This window comes from Coenobita brevimanus, chromosome 71 (genome assembly GCF_032717465.1).
Source record: "Coenobita brevimanus isolate Jiangsu-jjx chromosome 71, ASM3271746v2, whole genome shotgun sequence".
Classification (NCBI taxonomy): Eukaryota; Metazoa; Arthropoda; class Malacostraca; order Decapoda; family Coenobitidae; genus Coenobita; species Coenobita brevimanus.
The window spans coordinates 40,293,243-40,308,080 of record NC_137024.1 but is presented as its reverse complement, the minus strand read 5'-3'; the positions used below and the strand labels follow the sequence as shown (position 1 = coordinate 40,308,080).

At 43.7% G+C, this 14,838-nt stretch overlaps 2 protein-coding genes across 2 annotated transcripts in view; both read left to right on the top strand.

The window, feature by feature from the left end:
- Rab14 (RAS oncogene family member Rab14) overlaps nucleotides 1-14,838 on the top strand; it is a 512,826-nt gene that overhangs the window by 360,160 nt on the left and 137,828 nt on the right. The window lies entirely within an intron of this gene.
- Nucleotides 1-14,838, top strand: part of LOC145406652 (2,4-dienoyl-CoA reductase [(3E)-enoyl-CoA-producing], mitochondrial-like) — a 161,639-nt gene that overhangs the window by 108,892 nt on the left and 37,909 nt on the right. Inside the window, exon 5 of the mRNA XM_080277737.1 lies at nucleotides 3,737-3,836. Within this exon, the coding sequence (XP_080133863.1) occupies nucleotides 3,737-3,836 (100 nt within the window). The remainder of the gene's footprint in view (nucleotides 1-3,736; nucleotides 3,837-14,838) is intronic.

Here is a 14,838-nt window from a genome sequence, read left to right as displayed (position 1 = left end):
CAGATTAGTGATATCGGTCTTTATGATGCAGGATTGTTGGGTGATTTTCACACTGCTTGAAGCTTTCCCACATGAATTCAAAACTGGACTTCCATGGGAGTTGTTGTATGCTGATGACTAGGTGTTGATCTCAGAAAATGAGAGGGTAGCACAAGAAAGATTTAGCAAGTGGAGAGATGGAACTGGGTACAAGGGCTTGAGAATGAATGGAGATAGAACAAAAGTGGTGATATCTAGAGAAGGTGGCAGCAGTGTCAAAGAAAGATTGTGGCCATGTGCAGTTTGCCACAAGGCTGTGGGAAGAAATGAAAAAGAAGTGAGTCAGACAGTGGTTCCAGGCATGATGAGGCATCACCAAGAGAGGGGCGGATGGTGGGGGCATTTATGTTCCCCCCTCCCCCTGGGGACTCCGAAGCATGGTTATAGTATGCCATTTTTTCTTTAATTTTTAAAAGTTAGTGTAATGTGTACTGTGCATGTAGTTTGATGCTGACAGTTTGAGAAAATTGTATTGGAGAGCATGCTGGCCTACTCTCTGTGTAACTGAAACACTGAAAAAGTTCAGCAAAGATGGATGGTCAGGAGGTAGTCCTAACGGCTGATGGAACGGGAGCTCCAGCTCTCGCTGTCATCAGCTTTCTATCCACTTTGTGGGTACTTCCCTGCTCATCTGGCTACAGTCGACTGGTGCTACAGTTTATATGTATGATAGGGTGTGCTGGGTGTTGTTTTGATGTTCCTTGGTGTGTGCAGATGTGCTGCCATGTAGGGTAGTGGATGGTGTGGGTTTGTGGAGGCTGCAGCAAGAATTTGGATGCCTCTTATGTCTAGATGATCCCTGACTTTGAGGACTTTGATTTCTTGGTGTAGGTGGTCTGTGGGTGTAGTAGCTGTGCAGCCTGTAATTATTTTAAGGGCCTTGTTCTGTACGGTCTGCAGAGTGTTGTAGTGTGTTTTAGTGAGGTCAGAAGCCCAAGCAGGGCTTACATGATTCATCACTGAACGTATATATTGTTTGTATACTGTGGTGGTGGTTCATTTGTTGTGTCCAAATGTTGTACGGGCAAGTGACCTCAAGGCATTGAGTCTTGATGTTAATTTATTTTTAATGTTTGTGATGTGTAAATGACTTTGGTGTACTGTGTGTTACATCAAGGATTTTGTGTGTGTATGTGTGTGTGTGTGTGTTTGTGTGTGTGCGGTAGGGAAGTGTTGTTTATGGTGAGGTGTGGAATGTGACTGTGTTCTTCTGTCCAGTTTGTGAGAAGGGGCCACTGTAGATTTGGGTGGGGTTATTTTGAGCCTGTTTGTGGTGAACCACTCCTGTAGTGTGTTGAGGCAAGGTTGGAGGATGTGTGCGGTTGTGTTTGCATTTTGGTGTTTACATGTAAGTGCTATGTCGTCTGCATAGGAAGCTGTGTGTATCTGTGGTGTGTGGGGTGTGGGTATGTAGTGAATGTATTAATTAAAGAGTGTAGAGGACAAAACAGATACTTGGGGGATGCCATTTGTGAAGTGTCTGATGTTCGAAGACTGACCGGCAAATGTTACACATGCATATCTGCCTGCTAAGTAGTTTGCTAGCCATCTTTTTGTGTTATTGTGCATGTTTGTGTTGAGTATTTTGTTTGTGAGGTTGTGGTGGGGGATGGCATCAAAAGCCTTGCTAATGCCTATTGTGACTAGGAGTGTTCTGTGTGGTGGCCTAGCTGAATTCATGCCATCAAAAACTCTCTGTGTAAGGTGTGTAAGAAAGAATGTTTGTGGTGTGTAGTGGCCTAAAACCATGTTGTGATGGGGCTAGGGGGATATGAGGTGTAACTAATTGTAGTACCAGTCATTCAGTGACTTTAGAGGGGGTGCAGAGGGATGGGACGGTGTGAGGAAGGTAACGTGGGGTCTTTGTTGGGTGTAGGGATAGTGATGGTAGTGCAATGCTTCTAGATGTTGGGTATTATGTTGTGTGAGTAGCTGTAGTTTGATATGTTGGTGAGTGCTTATATGCCTTGTGGCCCAAGGTGTTTAAGGTGTATGTTGCTTATGTTGTCTGGTCCATAGGCAGATGAGTGCTTGAGGTTGCTAATGATGTGCTTTGTCTGGTTGTAAGTAAAAGATGCGAAGTCTGGGTCTGTGGGGAACTGTCTCTTACGTCGGATGACACATCAGTCGTCGCGATGATGGCTGGCTTGTGAAAAGTGATTGATGAGAGTGTTTGCTTGTTGTTTGTTTGAGAGTATCGTGTCTTTGCTGTGGATCAACCTCCCAGATGCTGTCGAAGCAGAAGAGGAGGACAGCATGGAGGCCAAACCACCGCAAACTTCCCCGGCCCCTCACGGGGCCTGAGAACCAGCTTTTATGGTGTTTGATATGATGATGGGGAGGCAGTCTGATCAGTGTTTATGTACTGTTTTTCAAAAAGTCTGAAAGGCTAGTGCAGAGATACTGAGGGTGATGTTGGGGGAGGAGGCCATCTCATTGCATTTGTGTATGAGACAAAAGTTCACTGCTTCAGTGTCATTATGTAACTTCCTTTTATGTTGTATGTTGTACCACAACTGTGTACTGGGTAAAACTGTATTGGTTTCTTAAGGAAGCTGTATGATACCTGTGCATTTTGGCTCAAGTTATAAATCCTCATGGGGAACATATTGAAGAGTAATTTCTGCATAAGTGATAGAATCTGAATTTTCTCTCCCTCCATGTTGGATGTCAGGGGACAGTTAAATTGCCATGTAGGATGAGTTGCCAGTTAAGGATTCTAGTGCTGTCTTTGGGACTCCTTCCCCACCAAAGTATTAAGGATCTGCTGTACATTATCAGCCCAGCCATGTTTCCTGGTTTTTGCATAGGTTAGAGAGATGTAAATCAGGCTTCTTATATAAATAAACACTTATAAATCAGGCTTCTTATATAAATTAACAGGTGAAGAAAAAAGCTGAACAAGTATGATGCATGAATTTTAGCTGTAGACTAAGTGAAGGGACTGAATGAAGAGGGTGCTAGAGACTGAGCAGCAATGAAAGCTGCGATTAGGTGACCACTGCCAACACATGCAAATATGTTGGAGTCTTTATAAGCGAATGAATGAATGAACATACAAACAAATGAAGACTGGTCTCCAGACTATACCCCTCCGATAATACATGATGTGAATAAAAGGGAGGTATGTTACTGTGTGTGTGCATGTGAGAGAGAGAGAGAGAGAATGAATGAATGAATTCGTGAGTGAGTGAGTGATGGCGAGCAGGTGAGAGTGATAGAGAGAGAGAGAAGGAAGATTTGGGCTTAATTAATAAAGGGAAACATCTCTCTGGTTGCACTTGCCTTATATCCTTGCAACACCAAGTAGTAGTCACCTTTACTAATCTTCCCTCTCCCATAGGTATGTGAAGATATTCTCATGATTCATAGTGTGTTATAGTCTGGTTTTCTCCACTTTATATAATGTTTTTTAATTTATTCTGCCTGTAGGTAGTTAGTGATGTGCCAGTATCCGGGTGTGGTTTTCTTGGAAAAACTCATGGGTTCTTATTTAATATGCTTATTAGATACAAAGATAAGTTAATTACCATATTACTGAACCAGAACAATACAGCAATATTTAATATAAGATTTGTCAAATGCAAAGGTTATTGGGAGGGGGGGGAATAAGAAGCATCTTGAAAACTAAATATGGGTATCATGTTAAAAAGTTCAGAACCATTGCAGTAGACTAACTCTCTTGAACATTATGTAGGTGGAGTTTTCCTGTCCATCACAACACCATACACTCGCAGTGGGACAGGGTTTGTCTCTCCAAGTGCCTCTGCAAAGGCTGGGGTGGAGACTTTGATGAAGTAAGTTTTTTGTATCCTTTGATAATACATCCTCATTTTATCCATCCATCCATTATCCCTGGGAGATACTACTAATGGAGGGATGTTGATCCCAAAGCACATTTGCTGGCTTTGCGCACCATTCCGTGGTGACAGACTCAGCAATATGTACACCCGAGGAAAGTGCCAACTTATACACCTGTCTACCAGTTCGGACCTCTATGCATGAGACTGCCACTAGTGAAGCAGTAGCCAGACACTCAGATGTCTGGTACTTCTGTGTGGGAGGGGAGAGGTTAAGGGAGGAGGAAGGCTGGGGGAGCTGAAAGTTCCTATCCATCCCTCTTCCATCCTCATCCTTCTCACACAGTTACCAGATAGATGAATGTTGGCTACTACCTCATTACTGCTTGTCTGCTTCATTACCACTTGTCTCACATTTACTATTTTGAAGTGGTGAGTGAGAGTATAATGCAGAACTTTCCTCGGGTGTACATAGTCCACTTTGTAAGACAATACAACAAATTTAAAACACACTGCACCTCTCCCACACACACAAAACATCAACACAAGGATCCAAGAACTAGACAGTGAGATCAAGAACAAAATTAGTACAACTATTAAAAAAAAAAAAATAGGCCTTTGTAACAGCCTTTTTGGCTAAACAAAACATTTAACAATACTGTATAACACAAATATGCACTTCCAAGGCCCAGACCACCATAACCTCTGGCACCTATTGCATCCCATCCTAGAAAGACCAAGTGAACATAATCAAACCACTATGTGGACATAAGTCACTCAATACCAACATTCACTGAGTCTGAAAAGGAATCCTCTCATTATCGACAGTCCTTTCCACTCGATGACAAGGACAAACTTGTCATGTTAAAATTCCACGAGGACAGGGCCAGATGGCAACAGCAACCTACACCTAAAACATTTATACAAGGCACCCAAGTCCTCACAAACATCTGCAACTATTCATACAGTATACACACTGCAGTATTCCTCATATGTGAAAACATGGAATAGTCATTGCTGTACTTAAAAGCAAAAACCCAACACTCCCTTCTTTTTACAAACCCTTAACACTACTTAGTCCATCCATTCATCCATCATCCAATCCTATGCCACCCCCCTGCATATAGGATCCTAGGGCTAGGCAAGTTGGTCCTGACAGTTAAGATGAGAGTGACCAGCCTCAGTCATCTCTGAGTGGCATTACATGAGCAATAAACCCCAACCACCCCATGGATATAAACCTGCACAAGTTCAGTCCAATTGGAGCACCATATTTACCCACTGAACCACGAGGTGCCATAACTTGGTTATATGGGTACCATCCAGCATAGTAAATGGTTTCCTGGTGCACAAGAAACCATTTGGCTTGTCACTCAGTGTAGAGTCACCCATAGGCAGAAGGAAGAGGAAAGAGTTAAGGAAAGAAAGACAGATGAGTGAGTGTAAAGTCACCCATAGACATAAGGAAGAGGAATGAATGAAGAAAAGAAAGACAGAAGGTGAAGGAAAGAAGAGAGGAAAGGGCAGACACCCAAAGCAGCTCTACACCGAGTTAGTGGATGGTGAGCCCCCCCCCACATACCACCATACACTACTTATTATATCATCCAAAATAGCTAAATGCCTCATTCACAACAGTTCTCATTTCCTGCTGTCTTAATCGCAACATGGATTCAGAACAGTGTACTTTACAAACACCTTACTGACTAATCACACACAATGAGCATAATGACATCAACTCTGCGACACCTACATAACACATATTTCTCGTAACAATAGACCTTAGTAAAGACTTCAGTGATATCCCCTGATGCAATATAATCACCAAGATATACAATGCAAACATGGAAAACAACAAGCATTGACTAGCCACCTATTTTTTATAGTAGACAAGCACATGTTGCTTTCCAGGGCAAGTCATCATGAACACTAAATTTGCCTAATGGAGTTCTGTAGGACTCCATTCTCTCACCTACACTCTTCAGCCTGTGCATACATAATATTCCCACACTCCAACCACTCACAGACATTGCCTGATATGCAGATATCACCGTAACAACCACATGACATTGTTTGCACATTGCAACAGCATTACCTCAGCACACTGTGGACTTGGGCTGAGGACAACAGGCTGATGATCACCCCAGCCAAATCCACCATCACACTTATCACAAGCAGTAAACATGAGCATAGGTCTATGCATCTATCTATTGCCAGATGCTGTAATCCCATAAGGAGTGGTCACAAAATAAATTGACTCCATGTCGTTCTGATCACCGCCATTTCGCTGCCCTCCCCCCAGCTTACACCCCCCTCTCACATATACCTCCTCCACTCGACATAGTATAGGTACTCCCCCCATATCTCACTTAACAATGTATGTGTGCACTCCCTCCACAAAGATCCTGTAAGTAACAAATGACACCAGACTTATCGAGGGGCGCACCCAGGAATTTTCTAAGGGGGGGGCCCGTAGTGGGGTGAGGTCAGGTAATCCGATAATTACTGGGAGGTCATATGCAGGTTTAGAGTCAGAGAGCTGCTGGCTCATGTGTTACTCTTTGTTTTGTACTTGCCAATTTTTCATGTTTTGCTGTTATCGAAATACAGGTAACTCGCACGGAACACGATCTCACGGAACGCGCTTGCAATTATACACGGTAAGGGCTGGGATACATATAAGACAAAGTAAGATTAAAAAACCATTATGAAAACTACAGATTAACGCAGGAGAGGCCTTTGAAAGATCAAATCCTCGAACGTCACCGCAGCGTGCGGTTTGTTTCGATTACGTCACGATCTAGGCGGGAAATTATTCAGTGAGTGAGACATTCCCGAGTACAGTAGCACAGTATTTGTAAGTTAAATATTTACAGTACTGTACTGTTCTGGTAAGTTTATGTGCAACTTAAAGTACTATTAAATAACATTAAAGCAAGAAATAAAGTCTTATAACCAGTTTACCTGATAGGCGTCAGAATATTGCCTTTTTTATTTGTTCGTTTTTTCCACAGTACTGTACAGTATTTGTAAGTTAAATATTTACTGTTCTCGTATGTACTGTACTTGTAAGCACTTAAAGTTAAATCATTAAATAAAGCCTTGTAACCAGTTAACCCGAATTATATGATTACCCATGATCGGCGTCGGAATTTTGCCTTTTTTGTTTGTTCGTTAAACTCTTACTGTACTGCTTTTCTACAGTACTGTATTTGTAAGTTAAATATTTACTGTTCTGGCATGTACTTGTAAGCAATTAAAGCATTAAATAAGGCCTTGTAACCAGTTAACCTGATTTATATGATTACCCATGATCGGCGTTGGAATATTGCCTTTTTTGTTCGTTCGTTAAAGACTTATAATAAGAGAAAAATACATTTTTGTCTTGGTATCTTTACCTATTTGCTCAGGTTTGCTGTAATGGTTTGGATCATTTGATGCAATGCAACTTGTAGAAAACTGTGAAAACTTTCGGGAACTGAACGAAAATCTGGGACATGAGACTGACCTTGACTTCACCCTCTCATGTATCATCTGTCAGTTCACCACCTGCTATCGTGATGAGTGGATGTACGTTTTTTTCGCTCGTGGCCATGCCTAACCACACATAGTTACACCCATTATCTCGACCCAGACAGAAAATACAATCTTTTTCCTCCCTTGCAAAACACAAACAACCACCCTGTTTACGAGACAGCAATATATATTGCGAAAATAACAAGGTAAAATGATAAAGATGAACGTAAAATGATAGAGAAAGATGAACATGTTATGACGGAAGAAGTACGTTTTCCCCGTCTGTAAACGTATTTATTTCTGCTTTGTATCTGTATTCGTAATAATTAGACTTATTGTTAGTTTTGAAACTGCATTACAATTCTATTTTAGCCATTCTCGTGGTGTGGGAGCTGGAAGTTGTGACACAACTTCCTTATTGCTAATCAGACTGACCCTCCACTTTATTCTCCCGTGGCAGAGTCTAGCCTTGGAGGACGTGCAGTTTTCTCATTTAGGACTGAAAATTCAACTCTTTCGCTCCCTTTTCCAAGCATGGGCACGACGATAACGTAAAAAATAACTCGAAACTACCATAAACATATATCAAAAAGGTGAAAATGTATTCATAACTTTTTTTTTTTCCCCCAGCCATTCCTAACAGATTATGTACTGAAATCATTCGATATCACAGTACTGCATTTCTAAGTTAAATATGTACTGTTCTGGTATGTACTTGTAAGTTAAAGCACTGGTACCAGTTAACCTGATTTATATGATTACCTATGATCGGCGTCGGAATGTTTCCTTGTGTTTACATACAGTATTTGTGTGTTGAAGTTTTGCTGTGGAGTACTGTATTTTTGAGTTATAACATTAAATAAACCTTCTAACCACTTAAAGTGCTTTCTAGTGATTACCAGTGACAGATAACAGCAAAACAACACATTTGGGGGGTCTAGGGAGCAAAATACGGAGTAGTTTAAATATACGCGATTTCGCACCTAACATGGCGCGGTAGGAACGAAACCCACGTGTTCCGTGCGATTTACCTGTAAATATATATAAATTTTTAAAGGACCCAGAGAGCTAAGGAGGGGGTCCGGGCCCGGGGCTCCCCCCCAGGGTGCGCCCCTGGACTCATCGTCAAAGACTACATACAGTTACGACTAGGTATGCGATACGGCTACATCAAGTGAAAAGTTATTGCATACGGATTTATTGTATGTCATTGTTCATTTAACCTAAAATCTCAAAAACCTTACCCCTATAGACTTGCCCTCAGCACCCTCAGTAGCACAATGCATTCCACTAGGGGTAGCATCCTTGCCAGAACATGTTTTCACAAATTTAAGTATTTCCTGCCAAAGAGTTATAATAACTCCATTTAATATCACACACAGCACTATTCGTTGCAAACTTGCGCTGTAATTTGGGGATAGTGATAGAGTTTCAGTGGCCTTGTAATTGGCCTTCCTCAAATATCTGACTGCATATGCATGGGATTGTCATACATGGCCACCATTGTTATCTATACCCAGTTTCTGGTTAATGATTGCTGATTGATTTTAGTGTAATCAGCAAACAATCATTAACCCAAAACTGGGTATAACCTTTACGTCATCATTCTACTGATTTATCACATACCAAACTGCTGTATACTGAGTTGTGCCTATACAAGACGTCCCCAATGCCATCCTCAACAACCTGCTCAACTCCAAATGCACATTTTAATTTTTACAGTCACTCCCAACCATCCTTCTGAGACTTTCATCTAGGACAGCATTTGATCAGTCCCCAAGTAGTACTGGAACATTCTTGGGGAACACGGAGACACTCCAACAGGGACCAAAGGAAATGAAATAAATTGTTGTCAAATGCATCTATCTATATTATATTGGTCCAATTTCAGTACGTATGTTGGTTTGTCCGTTTGTTACTGTAACACAGAAAAACTGGTGAATTGTAGCACACTTCTTGTTTGAGCAAGGTACTGCTAAAATGCTCTAACTTGATGAATAAAACGATATCCAGTCCAATCAGGCCACCAGTTCCTGAGTCATGACTCATTTCTGGCTACTTGACATCAAGCGAAGACCACCTGAAGATGACCTTTAGACAGATCACTTTCTTTGTGGACGTTGAAGTTACTGTAACACAGTCTTTTTGACGTCGAGCATGGCCTTTAAGCGAGTATACAGTAAACTCTCTAATTAGCTGCTGTCGCAATATCCTTGGCTTTATTAAAGCAACATCAGGTGAAAGTATGCAACATCCAGCACCAAAACAGGATATAAGTGGCAGATCTATGCGATATCTAGCGGTGAGATGTATCAACCAGCTTGTTAGTGGTGGCCAATTGGCACCTGGGAAAACCCCGAAACTCGCCAGCCAATCAGAATCCGTCATGGGAGTGGCTCACCCAGTACGCCAAGAATACCACCATGCTCTCATTCTTGCCTGTGGACATTGTGTAGTAAATACGTGTGTGTGTGTGTGTGTGTGTGCTCTGCTCTTCAGACCATGCCATTGCGAAACCACAGTACCATGACTAACTTCGTGGTGTACTGTTGTTGTTGCATAGCCTATGGCCTATCATTGCTCATGTCGTAGTACTCTGTTGTGATCCAGAAATACTACAGTGTACGAGTGCTCTTGGTGCGAACCCTCGGTGCTATTTCTCTTTCTAACATGCCTCACTTGCGACCCCTAAGTGCTCCGTGCCCTAGTGCTCACTATTGTACTCGACCTTAGTTGTGCGTGATGGGTGAGTTTGTGGCTTTTATGTTGGTGCCCTGGCTGCTGCAGGTTCTGTTGGCCTTGTGCATGGTCTTGGTTGTTGTCTCCATGGTGCCTTCACAACCTGCTACGAGGCATCATATTGTTCTCTCTACGAAGAAGATGGAGATAACAGAGAAGATAGAGCAAGGCTGGACCATTGCAAGGCTAATGGAGCACTACAGCATGCCCTGGACCACATTGCAGGATCTGCAGAGGAACAAGCACTCCACCAAGATGTTCTTCTAGGGTGAACATTGTGCGACTTTGTGAGGGCACGAACACTGAATGATGCCCAAGCCATGCTTTCGCGAACTTGACCAGGCCTGCCTGAAGTAGCTCTGACAACAGCGTGCCAGAGGTGTAATTGTGCATCCAGTTGAGCTGAAGGCTGCGGCCACCAAGTTTGCTGAGCAGCTGGGGATGGCAGTTATCAAGGTGTCTGAAGGTTGGCCAACTCAGTTCAAACTTTGGCATGGGCTGTCTGACAAGATTACCTATGGTAAAATGTTGGATGCAGACACAGAAGGAATTGATGAGTTTCACACCAAGATTACAAACCTGATTCATGAAGAAGGGTTGTGTCTCAATCAGGTTTATAATGCTGATGAAACTGGTCTGTCCTTCAGGACTGTTCCAACTAATACCTTGGCTGATGAGAAGAAATCGTTACCTGGTAGTAAGGCGAGCAAACAGTGTGTGTCTTTTTTGTGTTGTGCCAGTACAGGCTTCCATCATCTGAAACCTGTTGTACTAGGGCATGCCAAACAGTCACGCAGTCTCACGAGGTTAATTGATAGTCTCAGAGGGATTTATTTTCACTTGCTGAAGGCTTGGGTACAGCCAAGATTTTCAAAGGTTGTTTTGTGCGGTTATGCTTTGAAGGCAATTATCATTCATCAGACAGAGAGTTTGATAAATGATAATCACTCCTAGGCATCGCTCCTGTTCATCCTTCTGAGGAGTTGGTTGGAGATGGGGGTTCTTGCCCTGAAATTCAACCTCAGTCTTGCAACCCATGAGTCAGGGTATTATTACAGCAACGAACAGGGCTGTACTGGAAGATGTTTATGGAAGACGTGATGGTTGTGCCTGAGGAGAAGGAGGCAACCCAAGGTGTGGACAGTAGACGGAAGAGGATCTTGGCCAACCTCAAGTGGTATTCTCCCAAGTCTGTGATTTACAACTGGGTGCAGGCTTGGAGGGAACTCTCTACATTCATGCTTGAGCATGATTGGAACAAGCTCCTCAGGGTGAAGAGGCCATTGCTGACTTTACTGGTCTCAAAGTGACGGACCTGAGGAGAAGCGTGGTGAGGGCTCAGCGAGTGTAGTTTGGGGACCTGGATGGGATGGGGCTTGGATCCATGCCAGAGGGTACAGGGCATTGTGGTGCCTAGGCTCCCACTTCAGCCCAATAGAGAGAGGCCCAAACCTGGGAATAGCACCCCAGGAGGATGCCCTATCAGTGGGTGTATAATGGCAGGGCAGTTTCAGTGCCAGGGCATGCTTGGAGGGTGTCCCTGTAGCTGTCCTGGCCATGACTGGTGAGCTGTGGGTTCCAGGTCCCATCCTGGAATTGGGACTTTGCAGGTGAACAGAGCCTGTGGTCTGTCTCATCTTTATTTTACTGATTTTTGACAAAATGAGAAGAAAAAGTGATAATACCGAGCCTAAGGAAATTAAATCGCCCAAGGGGCTGTGAGTGGCATCATGAAATGTAGGTAATTTGAAAGGTAGAACAGAGGAAGTAGTAGAGAGTGTGAGTAGGAGGCGGGTGGATGTTGGTTGTGTACAGGAAATCAGGTATAGGGAAGGATCAGCCAGAATGATCGCTGGGAGGGACTGTAGGTACTGTATAAGCTGTTTTAGCAGCGAAGTGTAGATGGATATGGTTGTGTGTTTGCACTGGTTTAGGAAAAGTGGGTGGAATGTGTCATGAATGTAGTAAGAGAAAATGGAAGTACAGTAATCCCACCAAGATTGGACGTAATAGAGCCAAAGGCATGTCCGGGACTTGGTTTTGTCCGGGCCTTGGGAAAAATGCCCCTGGACAGGTACTTAAAGACCCCAACCCAACCTAACTTTGAAAGTGACCTAAATAACTCCTTACCGGACATGCACAGCACCTATTTAAGACCCAATGCACACAGATAAGGGACAGAAACCATGAAATAAATGAAGAGGAACTAGAGAATGAGAAATTAGAAGTGACTATGGAAAATGTTTAGCAGCGTACAGGGTACTGATGACGCATCCGTGACCGTCACGAAGATTAACCCACCTCCTCAAAGGCTCTGACAGTAGTGAAGGAGCACCTGAAGCACATACAGTTATCCAGTGCTGTGCTGCACATAATACTGCACTGTGAATTATAATTGTTTAACGTTGCACATTCTGTTCTTACTTGCACCATGCCAGTTGCAGTATGCCAGTGTTGCACTCTGCACTTAAACTTTTGTACGCTGAACTCTAATTTCTTAACACTGCACAACACTGTAAATTTCCATTTGATCTAGTGGCAAGGTATTGCTGTTTATTCACTGTTTATTCACAAAAATGAGCACGTGGGGAGCCATGACAATGAGCGTGTAGTCACGACGCTAGGTAGGCGGTAACTAGGGAGGATGAAGGGGCGCTCTAGCAGATGTCGGCAGAACTATGCACCAAAACACAGCTGCTCATCACCATGCAGCAGATTCAGAGTAGGGTTGAAAGTGTCCGAGGACCCGAGCCCAAAATGTCCGGGACTTGGGGTGTCTGGGACTTGGGCATCCAGGTCTGACAGGGATTGCTATAGAAGTATTACAGTCCAGGAATAGGGTTACACCAAGTGAAGACCTGTTGCATGACGAATTATTGCTTAATGTCAATATGACATGGGTTCAGTGGGGTTAGGGAGGATGACCTTGACTGCAAAGCCTTATTTAACTCCTAAAAAACTGGTTTCCGCATATGTTGTTCAAGGGTATTAGAGCCAAAAAGATGGGTGTCCACATATTATGCAGTCATGCCCCCCATCCCCACCCCATTCTCCCATCCCCCTACCACCACACCCACCCACTCAACCCCCATCCCCACTGCCCCCAACCCCCCCACACACCCCCACTTCCACCCCCTCCACCTTCCCACCACCACCACGCTACCCCATCACAACCCCCCCACCATCACTCCTCAACCTCCCATTCCCAACCTTTCCCAACCCGCACACCTCCCACACCCCCACACCCCAAACCTCCCTGCCTCACCTCTACCCCCATGCCACCCCCACCCCAACCCACTCCCCATCCCCCCAACCCCCTTACCCCCCTCTCCCACCACCCCAACCACCCCCTGCACCATCCCACAACCCCCCCACCACCACCTCCATCCCCCAACCCCCCCACAAACCCCCCCCCCCCACCATATCGCACCTGCTGATTATGCCCATCCTGAGCATATGTCAAAACATTCCGTTGCCTGTCTTTTAGGGGTTAAAAAAAAAAACTCGCCCACCTGAAGGTTTTCCTACGTTGGTATGAGTCATCACCAAATCCCACCCACCCACCCACTTAGAGGCTGGGGGGGATAGTTAAGGGTCCTGGAAGATCAGTACAAAAAAATACTGTATCATTTAGTGTTGCAAACTGCATTGTTTGTTAAGCACTTGCACTATTATATGGTGATAACAATGGTGTTTCAGTGGCCTTTCATGCACAGAGTAATACAAAAAGCAATGACCACTGCCAGTGTAAATACTGGGCGGGCATCTTGGTTCAGGCAGCTGGTAGAGACCCTAAAGGGGATGATGGTTACATAAGGCTGGAACCCAAGTCACAAGTTTCAGTATTTCACACACAAAAAAATATCACGTCACATAATATTGCACACTGTACGACTGTATTTGTTAAGCAAATGCACTGTTATTTGATGATAACAGTGGTGTTTCAGTGGCCATTCATGCACATCATACGTCTCTTGTAAAATCTGCTTCCAAGAGATTGGGTGTCCTAAGCCGACTCTGTTCCTTCTTTACCCCTGCACAATTGTTGACTTTATACAGGGATTTTATCCACCCCTGCGTGGAGTACAACTCTTATGTATGGGGAGGCTCCTCACATACAGCTCTTCTCAATAGGGTGGAGTCAAAGTCTTTTCGTCTCATTAACTCTCCTCCTCTTACTGACTCCTTTCAACCTCTGTCTCTTCGCTGCACTGTTGCATCTTTATCTCTTTTCTATTGTTACTTCAATGGTCACTGCTCCTCTGAACTGTCTGCATGCATTCCTCCACCTCTACGACGGGCGCGTAGCACCTGTCTAGCAGCAAACTCTCATCCCTTTTCTGTCCAACTCTCTAATGCAAGAGTTAACCATTACTCCCAGTCCTTCATATATGCAACAGGTCAACTCTGGAACTGTCTCCCTCTGTCTGTATTTCCTGCTTCTTATGATCTCCAGTCTTTCAAATGCAGTGTGTCCAGGCATCTCAAAATGATTGGATCTTGAATTTGGCTCTCTCTTGTATTTTGTTTTTCTCTTAGAAGGAACAGTTTTGCGGGCTCATGGCCTTTGGTTCCTTCTTCCTCACATTAAAAAAAAGAAAAAAAAAAGAAGAAAAAAAAAGGCAACAGTCACAGCCAGTGTAAACACTGGGAGGCCATTTTGGCTTGCTTAAAAAAAAAAAAAAAAAAAAAAAAAAAAAAGAGTCACAGCCAGTGTAAACACTGGGAGGCCATTTTGGCTTGC